General features: G+C 28.4%; 2 protein-coding genes and 1 pseudogene across 4 annotated transcripts; 2 read left to right on the forward strand and 1 right to left on the reverse strand.

The window, feature by feature from the left end:
* Nucleotides 1–1,837: 1,837 nt before the first annotated feature.
* On the forward strand, nt 1,838–4,125 carry LOC113378175. Of its 2 annotated transcripts, none has more exons than XM_026618698.1 (4): nt 1,838–1,879; nt 2,037–2,226; nt 2,507–2,742; nt 3,169–4,125. In XM_026618698.1, exons 1-4 carry the CDS (start codon nt 1,847–1,849, stop codon nt 4,108–4,110), a joined length of 1,401 nt encoding a protein of 466 aa, XP_026474483.1. In that variant the 5' UTR covers nt 1,838–1,846; the 3' UTR covers nt 4,111–4,125. The 2 variants fall into 2 exon arrangements, with proteins under 2 accessions (XP_026474483.1, XP_026474484.1); XM_026618699.1 differs by having other exon boundaries at nt 2,510–2,742.
* Nucleotides 4,126–4,336: 211 nt separating this feature from the next.
* LOC113376695 lies at nt 4,337–4,958 on the reverse strand (annotated as a pseudogene).
* Nucleotides 4,959–6,064: 1,106 nt separating this feature from the next.
* LOC113376866 (ras-related GTP-binding protein C-like) lies at nt 6,065–9,547 on the forward strand. Of its 2 annotated transcripts, none has more exons than XM_026616945.1 (5): nt 6,065–6,337; nt 6,393–7,133; nt 7,264–7,406; nt 9,050–9,198; nt 9,273–9,547. In XM_026616945.1, exons 2-5 carry the CDS (start codon nt 6,462–6,464, stop codon nt 9,524–9,526), a joined length of 1,218 nt encoding a protein of 405 aa, XP_026472730.1. In that variant the 5' UTR covers nt 6,065–6,337; nt 6,393–6,461; the 3' UTR covers nt 9,527–9,547. The 2 variants fall into 2 exon arrangements, with proteins under 2 accessions (XP_026472730.1, XP_026472729.1); XM_026616944.1 differs by having other exon boundaries at nt 6,438–7,133.
* The last annotated feature ends 1,117 nt before the right edge of the window (nt 9,548–10,664 follow it).

The following is a 10,664-nucleotide window of genomic DNA, read 5'->3' on the forward strand; positions in this document are numbered from 1 at the left end:
CAACATTGCTAGATAGGCATAAATTAAAATTTGATAAATCAAATGGAAGTAAACAAATGGGCGATCATAAATCCAAAGCATCATCACATACCAAGGAAAAATCTCATAGTCGTAATAAATCTAGCCATAGCACAAGATCTAAAGATAAAGTCATGACAGAGACAGAGACAATATAGTGAAAGACATAGTAAAAGTAAAGGAAAAGATAAGAAATTATCCACAGAACATAAATCTCGTGATAAAAGAAACTCAAAAGAAAAGTCACCTGTTACAAGGAGAGAGAGTAGTCGTAGAAAATCAACTCGAGAAACATGGAGAAGCAGTCAGGCAAAAACAAAGAAGGAAAGAAGAAATTAAAGAAAAAGAACAAGTAAGTCAGCCTCTTAGTGAAACCATGAAAGATGATAGTATTCTATCAATTGCTGATCATACTCAAGACATAGAGTTGCCAAAGCCACAAGAAGATTCAAGTGAGGAGCAGCCATTGACAGAAGGTGAAAGCTACCAAGAACCAACAAGCACTGTAACGGAGTTTTATGGTACAGAGCCATCTTCAATAGGATTGGTTGAAGACAAGGATGGAACTGAAATATGGAATGGTGTAGTGAATATGGTAGATGTTGCACATTTTGGTGTTTTAGCCTTTCAGGTAATTATTAAGACTTGACTCTCTTATGTTTATATACAAATATATATACAATAGAAACTCTATTAATCGGACTAATTGTTGTCGATAGGCACTCAGATAATCGAAAATCTGGATGAGTGTATGAAGAATAATTTTGTTTAATTAAAATGACAAATGCATACATATACACCAACAAAATGTTGTTTAGGAAATTAACACTTCCTTCTGTATGTACATACATATTTTCTCATACTAACTGCTGCATAATCATGCCGAATTCGAATTGTAGGTATATACATACATTTAAATTGTCCGCGGTTGGTAGTATAAACGAGTTTCTACTGTATGAGGAAATATTAACTCATTTCATAAAATATCATAAAGTGCATGTTTAGTAATTATTTCTTTCTATTAATGACACATTAAACAAGTTAGAACAATCTTCTTCTTGAATACTTCTAAAAAATTTTTTATGAATATCGACGCTTATTGATTGCCCACATGAAATACTTTAAAAGCTAATTTTGTTTATATCTACGCACCTTTTACGATCTGAAAAAATTATTTTATTTATACATATACTCACACAGGGAATAGGAATAAATTGGTGGTGCTCTCACTCTGCTAGCCTGCCTTTGTACAGAGAACCATTTTTTTTTTTATTATATATATATAATATATATTCTGAATATTTGGAATAAGTAAGTCATTTCTAATAGATTTATAAAGATTTCAGGAGACTGTCATGACTTGGCAAAAGATTTGCCTGGGGTTTTAGATATAGTTGGACGAATCGGTTTTTCTACTGTCTGGGAATATATAGCTAAAATGAAAACTTCTAATACAAAAGATATTATCGTTATACAATTAACTCCCATAAATGAAGAGGAAAGAGTACCTTATGTTGGGCTATACACATATCTGAGTACAAGAAAAAGGTATTAATATTTTTATAGAATCATTAGTCTAATGCCAGATTTTAATATATTATATTAATTAATTATAATTAATTATATTAAATTAATATAATTTCAACAGGCTTGGTGTGATCAAGCAAACTAGTTCAGCCATAAAGGATTTTTATATTTATCCATTGGGTAAAAAGGATTCTATTCCAACAGTACTGCTACCTTTATCAGTAAATGAAAATAGTAAAGAAATCTTGCCAAATACATTACTAGGAATTATAGTACGAGCTAGAAGAAACGGCCAGCGAATATGCTATCATTGCCAATGCCAACAACTGCTAAGGTGCGTTTAATTACTTGAATAGGAATGATTCTCCCAGCTAATTTATTTGAGGCATTTATTTTATTGTTGAATAAATCTGATATTCAATAAGTAAAAGGTTGAGAATCATACTCTCATGTATATTTTACTTCATAGTTCATTATTCAAATTATTTTAGATTTCGCGAAAGTTGGTTTCTCCTCCTCCAAAGCCATTCTCAAATAACAAAAGGTTAACTGAAGATCAAGGATATACACCCCCAACAAGTCCTAGACCAGGCAGTTTAAAAAAGCTTATACCTAGTGCAAGCTCAGTCAATTTGCCACCATTAACCGATCATGTTAAAGAAAAAATTGCAGCCAGTTTAGGTAAACATTTTAATATTAACAGTATGTAACATTCACTGTTTACATTACAATTACATTTTTATTAATAATTTGATATTTTTATTAATAATTAATTGTCCAGTGTGAATTAAAGCTATGTAGAATCAGCAATTATATGTATTTTAACTGTTAAGACAGATGCTACATTGAAATTACATACATAATTACATTAATACATTACATTAAAAACAGTCAATTTATATTTAATTAGACTCCTCATATTATTTATTTTTTACACACATTAAATTTGTATCATTTTTAGCAGCATCTACAGCAGAAGATGAACCATATAGCCCTGGCGGCAGTGACAATGGTGAGACAGATTTGCTGGGCACCACAATTATTAAGCCAACATTAGAAGCAGATCTATTATATATTCCTTCCGAGGAGCCCTCAGAAATAGAGAAAAAAATGGAAGAGTTGAATAGACGAATAGAAGAACAGAAAAAGCAAATTCAATCAATGAGCGCTGGAATCATTGGAACACATCAGGATCAAGTTAGTATAATAATTGTAACAAAATATCAAGTGATTTAAAAATCTCGTAGCAATAAAATCTGATCTATTATATAAGACACAATTTCATCTTCGGTCAGGTTGAAGGCAGATGACAAATTAATTGATAAAATAAACTCTGTTCTGTGAAACAAAAAGAATGCGAAGACAATACTTTCAGTACACATCTAATTTTATTTCTGTAATGGCATTATGCTCCATATCTCAGATTAGATTATTCCACATAAGATAATGATTGTAGAGCTCATCTTTGATATCATATGAAAACCCTATAGTTTCATTTGTTTTGAGCATAACTTAGATCAGTTCAACTAATGACCTAATCTTTATAATTAATAATGAGGAAAATTGTCTTGTATTATTGTTGCTCTTATTTTTGCATTACAACATTTAACTTATTTGTTTTAGTTGGATGAACATTATTCACCTTCGAGGCCTGTCACTCCAGATAATACTTCAATACCTGCTCTAGAAAACATATCTTTACCTTCCAATTTACAAGAGATCTTAGCAAGTATTCAAAGTAAGACCACTAACCAGCCCTCATCTACTTCGTCTTACTTGCCTATGACTCCTGAAGCTGTGGGAATCGGAATTGAAGACAAATATAGTCCAACTGCACCAAGTTCCTATCTACGGGATAAACGGGAATTCGATCTTGCAATAAATTCACATCAGGGTTATAATTTAGGTATAAAACATTTAAAAAATCAAATTGTAGGTCAACCAACTAGTGATGTTTCATTATATACAAATAAAGATAACAGTTCAAATTTAAAATCAATTAATCAAACAGATGTATCTTTGAACTTACCACTTAGCGATATTGATGAACGTAAAAGTTCACAAATATTTGCTGATGTTGATGATAGAATTGCATTTAAACTGCCTTTGAAAGATGTAGACGAGCGGTTTCCGCCTAAACTTATAAATGATGATATGTCACTTATAAATACTACCAATCCTATATTAAATGTTCCACCCTTAGTTCATAAGTATCAAATTCCCCCGCCACCTATCACTAAGCCAATGAGTAAATTGGCTCAGTTAAGTGAGGAAGAGCTCTTGAGTATGGTGCCAGATGATATATTAAGTAGTCCTAGTGTAACATCTGTTGATAAAATGTCAACTAGCAATAATTGTTCTGACAGTTTAGGAAAAGCTAAATTAGGTTCTGTTACACAGGCCCCCATATTGTATAACAAACCTCCCCCAGTCATGTTGAAAGATATTTCTTTTTCACAAGTGACTGCAGAGCTACCTATTAATACAGGAACTTCAAAAAGAGCTAAATTAGAACAGCCTCCGCCTCCTGGCATCGAATCATTTTTTGAAGAAGGTGACTTATAGGTTAATGTAAAGTTTATATAGAGTAAATCTATAATATAAAAATTGTAAAATAACTATTTGTAATATTGATTTGTTATATAAATATATATTAAGAATTATATATAAAAAAAATGCTGCAATCATGTGAGAAATTTGTATAATAAAATTATAATTTATAAGGAGTTACATAGTAATTTAATTTATATAATCTATGTATATATTAAACAATAAATAATAATTCATTATCCTATGAATTTTTTCCTCCATAGACACTATCTTCTGAATAAGCGATATACAAAAAATAATCTTCATCATGATATTCCTTATACAATTTTCCCATAGTTGCAGATGTGGGGGGTATAATATTGTTAATAAAAAAAAATAGAGCATCTTCTGGTCGCAACTGTATTCGTTTACGAATGAGGTAGTAAAATTGTCCAACAGTAAACTCTTCAGGTACTAAAAACTTGTTTTTGTCTAGATTACCAATTCGAGATCTAGATGTTTTTTCAACTATTACAGGAACACGATCGGGATATTTCGAACATATGCTGTGTCCTTCATTTTTCCTATCGTCGAACGAAACGAGCTTCTTATATTTGAAATCCATTCCTTGAAATGCTGTCAGCAATCTGTTTTTTTTTAATACACGTTATATCTATGAAATTGTAACTTGTTTACTTACTTGCCAATTTAAAGTATCCAGTAATTGCTGTGCAAAACCACAAAATACTTTTTCTTCCGATTACTATGTACCGATTCGCTTTTGTCGACTTTATTTATTTATCATCGAACGGATGACACTGTTTTTGTTTTGTGCACAGACTACAAATTAAATATTTGATCATAGATAAGAACTTCAATTAGTGACCATCACCCTAGCGGCAGTCGTTCGTCATTATATTCTTAGCTATGCGATGAGAATATACATGTGTATTAGTGTATATGTATATATACAGTTTCTAAAAGTATCTTTACAAAGTATAAAAAATATATTTAAATTTAAAATATATTATAGATTAAAAGATAAAATGACAAGAAAAAAATGATACCACACCAGAAAAAACAATAAAAAAAATTAATTAAGATATAGAAAATAAACAATATAAAGTTAAAATTTTTTGGTTTCAATTTAAACCGAAAATTTGTGTAATGTAAGTTTTGGGCAAACAACCGGATGCACCCACCCAATGATAGAAAAACACGAAGCACACGAAGAAGATAAGTAGCGATTCAGCAAATTCATATATATATATATATATATATATATATATATATATATACAATATATATATTGTGTGTTGAGTGTATGCTATAGATGACAAAACCTTGATCAATGAAATATAATGTTACACACATAGGTAAGAAATAATATAATGATTACAAACATATGCATATATGTATCATCCATGATGTACACTGTTTTACATACATTGAATTTAAGTTTTGTATAAAGCAGTTGTTAAAACATTAATAGAAGGATCCTAGAATACCAAACTATAGGTCGACCTATAGTAGCTTTTAGTTACTCCAATATTTCTATGAAAAATTATACATCGTTTATTCTGTTACTATCTATGATTTGAAAATATAAACATAGCAATGCATTCAAATCAATTTGAAAACAAAACAGTATTTGCTTATTTAATGGTACTTGTGGTTACTTTGGTCCATATTTCCATATAAATCCATTTATAAAACTTTTGAAATAATGCCAACTCTAATGAATTAATTTATGAGAGCAATATATAATTCCTCTCTCCTTAAAAAATCCAAGAAGTGTGTGTGAACATTATTAAAAATAAATATATAAAAAAATCGAAAAAATCATATCAAGGCCCGAGCTTCAATGCTCATTGTGAATAATATCTTTGACTACTTTACCCGTGCTCTATGGAATTAAAATACGCAATAATGAACTAGCGCCACCTATGGTATTTAATTTAATTTATTCATATATCCACACACATCCACACATCCACACATTTTATTTGACACTGATAAATTTTTGATGTACATAATTACTTATATGGAATTAGACATGATAAATCGTTAACACTATTTTTTTTAAATTGTTTAATGCACACAAATACTTCCATTCTGAGTAGAACTTTGGTATAAATATATTTTGTTATGTTCTAAAGTTGTATGATTTCGAAAGAGCCTCTAAACGTCCTTGCCACTTTTTTGACACACTCAATTCATTAATATTTAATTAAACTACAAGATTTTATTTATTTAAAACATGGTAAGATAATCTGTCAAATATTTTTTTCTCAAAGTCATTATTTATTAATTTTTAGTTGCAAAATATATTTACAATGCGAGTATGTACAATTGGTTTGTAGAGTTATCAAGATGAGGAACAACAAATGGGAGATTTTGATGTTGGATCTTTTCCAAAAGATTTTGGATATGGAGCCTTTGAACAAGATGTTAATAATGTTGGTTCAATACCTAGTGAACAAAAACCTAGGATATTACTCATGGGTCTCAGGCGGTCAGGGAAATCGTCAATACAAAAGGTTGTTTTCCACAAAATGTCTCCGAATGAAACCTTGTTTTTAGAATCAACCAATAAAGTTGTTAAGGACGATATCAACAACAGTAGTTTTGTGCAATTTCAAATATGGGACTTTCCTGGACAAATAGATTTTTTTGACCCAACATTTGATTCAGATATGATTTTTGGAGGATGCGGTGCCTTGGTATTTGTCATTGATGCTCAAGATGATTATATGGAAGCACTCAATAAGTTAAATTTGACTGTTACAAATGCTTATAAAGTTAACTGTAATATAAAGTTTGAAGTTTTTATACATAAAGTAGATGGCTTAAGTGATGATATCAAAATGGAGGTTCAAAGAGATATTCACCAGAGAGCTACAGATGATTTAACAGACACTGGTTTTCATCAAATTAATCTTAGTTTCCACTTGACTTCGATTTACGATCATTCAATTTTTGAAGCATTTTCAAAGGTCGTACAAAAATTAATACCTCAGTTACCTACATTGGAGAATTTACTCAATATCCTGATATCGGTATGTAGAAAGAGAATAATAGCATTAAAATGTAATAATTTTTTTTTTTCAATTTTTTGATGAAATTAGATACTCGTGTATTTTATACATAAACATGTTTCATAATATTTTTATACCTATTTTATTTAAGAATTCTGCAATTGAAAAAGCCTTTTTATTTGATGTCGTATCAAAAATCTATATTGCTACTGACAGTTCTCCAGTTGATATGCAGAGTTACGAATTATGCTGTGATATGATTGATGTTGTAATAGATGTGTCCTGTATTTATGGGTATGTTATATTATTTTACTCATTTCTTTTTCAAGCAGATCTATATATATATATATATATATATATATATATATATATATATATATATATATATATATATATATATATATATTAGAGATGGCTTATCATATCTGAAGCCGGATCAGTTAGAATTTGACTACACTTCAGGGAGGAGTTATATCCGCTTAACAACTCCATGACTCCGTCAACTTTGAAAACGAAATACTCGACACAATATTTGTTAAATACCATTAATTATTTGAAATTCTTTTATAAACAGTTCAAACATATTTGTTGATATTATCATAAAAAGTCACAATTTTAAGCATTTCTATATGCTTAAGTCAGATATGACAAAATCTTCGACACAACCCCGATTGGATTTACACCGAGGGAGGGGTTGTATCGGAGTGAGTTACCCATCGCTAATATATATATATATATATATATATATATATATATATACAGTGATTACGATAAAATTTTGTTTATGATTAAAGTTAAATGTGATATGTCGCTTTTTCATTTTGATCTATTATGTTTTGAGGACGTTTTAGTATCCGAACTAATATGGTAAGCAAACCAAATAAATATAAATTATAAATTTATTCATCTAATACTTTCCATAGATATTGACAAATGACATTTCACTTTTTTTTAGTTTACAACTGTCAAAATTTATTTAAATCTATAATCATTATATATTTCTGTTATTTTGAATATAGCATTTTGCTTAATAATATATCTGTTCCTTTTTCAATTAGTAAAATTAATGTATTTTTTGAACAGCCAATTTTTTTTTTCAAAAATCATAAATCGTTATTTCTCGAAGTTTCCATAAATATTGACATTTATCATTTTAGTGTTTCTTTTTTTTTTTTAAGTAAATTTCTGTCAAAACTTATGGACATTTATAAAAATTAAATATTTCTATATTAAATGTATTTTTCAAAAATTCCTATAACACAAGTTGGATATATACGCACACGATGAGCCAATAAAATTTAAAATCGGTTCAATAGTTTAGGCTTTCATCGCGAACCAACATTGTGACACGAGGTTTATTTATATAGAGATACATATTTATGTTTTTATATCATATATAAAGTTCACAGCATTATATAAATATTAAATATTATATAAATATAAAAATGTTCAAAGAATTATTTTTTCTCTTAAAAAATAATTTGCCTGCAATAATTTTTACAATCCGACATTTATTGGTAATTTTTTTAAATTCATTGTTTTATACATAAATTGTCTAGTCACCTGATTGCCTAGTTGACCCTTTATAGCAAAAGAATTGCGCTGATATTTCAACACTTTTATGGTCTCTTTGTGGCATATAATTTGAGATTTGTATGCATATTAAAATACATAAAATAGTTATTTCTTATAATCAAAAGAAAAAAGTTTGAACTGTTTATAAATGTTTTCTAAATACTTAATAAATCCCTAAATATATGAACAACACACTATAGAACACATTTGTGTCGAGGATTAGGTTTCAAAGTTGTCGGAGTCGTGCAGTTGTTAAGCGGATCAAATCCTAACCGATCCGGCTTCGGATATCATATGCCCATATATAGTGCAAATTAATTATTCCAAATTTTTATATATATTTAATCTGTATAATGTTGTAGAATAAGTGATGATGTAGATACCACTGCATTTGATAATCAAAGTTCCAGTTTAATAAAACTTAATAATGGAACTATACTTTACTTACGAGAAGTAAACAAATTTCTTGCACTAGTGTGTATACTGAGGGAAGATAATTTTGACAAACAAGGTTGAAAATTTGGTATTAGGTGAATTATCACTTAAATGAAACTTTATGAATATGCTATGAAATTTTGTTTCTAGGGGTTATAGATTATAACTTTTTATGCTTTCGGGAAGCCATCCAGCAAGTTTTTGAATTAAGGAGCAAAGCACAAAAAATATCAGAATCAACATTAAATGTATCATCTAATATTAATAGTCAGCCTGAGATAGGCTCTACTAATAATGTTTTGAATGGAAACCTGCATATGAATGGCAATGAAACACTTTTGTCAGGAAGTTCTAGTCATAAACCAAATAATAATGGTTCTTCCGTTTTAATAGTGCATAGTTAACTCAACTTAACTCTTACACACACACACATATATATATATATATATATATATATATATCTAATTGTATATATGTAATAATTTTATATCATATTTTTGTAAAATAGCCTTATGTAGATAGTACCATGTATAAAATTTAACTTTTTGTTTACTATATATCTATATATATATATATATATATATATAAGAATATATTGCAGCAATAATTTTATTTGTTTTATCTATATTAGAGCTTTTATTGATTTTACATTATCAGTAGTTATTGCAAGCCAGCATATATAGCTTGTTATAACAGTCTAATTTGATGTCTAATGTTTTTAACTGTATAATATACTACTAAATCAGATTATCATAAACAAATTTGAAATTATTTTAACCTTTTTTAATATTATGAGTTTTAATATAAATTTATGAAAAAATTACATACTTGTTTATTTTTGAATGCTTGTATATCACTGCTTGTTTGGTAAAATATTGAAAACTAAATATTTATGAAGTCTTATGAATAAAAAAATCTTAATATTCACTTAATTCATTATAGTCTCACACTTAAACCAAATCAATTTAAATATAATTGAATAAATTAATACTAATTATAATAAATGTATTTAATATACAAGATATTTTAGCAGATTTTATGTTTGTAATTGATTGCTTAAAGATTTCACACTTTTATATAGATTCGACTTTTTAAGTTGATAATGTCTATTGCTGTGTTGATCTTTTCTCAAGTGCATACAGTAACTAGCTGTAAGTGGAATTCTGTCTTAAGGCAATTAAGGCATCGTGCCTTAAGGCAAATTGCTGGAACTTCCCGTACCAAAAATTATTATTTTTTTAAAAACGATTAACATTTTTGAAAAAATTTTACTTCGAAAAAAATAAGATTTGTGAGAAACTATAAATTGGACAAAAAATTACTTTTTTTTGAAAAAAGTTAAAAAAAAATTTTGCAAGATCTAAACTTTTTTTCAAAGCAATCGTACTGCTTTAACTGCATAAAGAAGAAATATCAAAGCGCGTAAGCGCCGCGTCGCCGTCTAACGCGTAAACATTGGTACGGAACCCATAGGAATGTAAACCAAATTTATACTTATTGTTAAAATCTCTATAAAATATCTAATAAGTTGATGTGCATATG

The sequence above is a fragment of the Ctenocephalides felis genome, unplaced genomic scaffold, assembly GCF_003426905.1.
Source record: "Ctenocephalides felis isolate EL2017-DRISC unplaced genomic scaffold, ASM342690v1 CF-g0.4_SCAFFOLD_01886, whole genome shotgun sequence".
In the NCBI taxonomy this organism is placed as follows: Eukaryota; Metazoa; Arthropoda; class Insecta; order Siphonaptera; family Pulicidae; genus Ctenocephalides; species Ctenocephalides felis.

Bases quoted from the DNA above. Each gene is read 5' to 3' on its own strand.
- LOC113378175 (XM_026618698.1), top strand. From the start codon at position 1,847: ATGCTATCATTGCCAATGCCAACAACTGCTAAG. The intron at 1,880-2,036 runs GTGCGTTTAATT...AAATTATTTTAG, and splicing joins CAATGCCAACAACTGCTAAG to ATTTCGCGAAAGTTGGTTTC. The intron at 2,743-3,168 runs GTTAGTATAATA...TATTTGTTTTAG, and splicing joins TTGGAACACATCAGGATCAA to TTGGATGAACATTATTCACC.
- LOC113376866 (XM_026616944.1), top strand. The intron at 7,407-9,049 runs GTATGTTATATT...ATAATGTTGTAG, and splicing joins GATGTGTCCTGTATTTATGG to AATAAGTGATGATGTAGATA. The intron at 9,199-9,272 runs GTTGAAAATTTG...TTTTGTTTCTAG, and splicing joins AGATAATTTTGACAAACAAG to GGGTTATAGATTATAACTTT.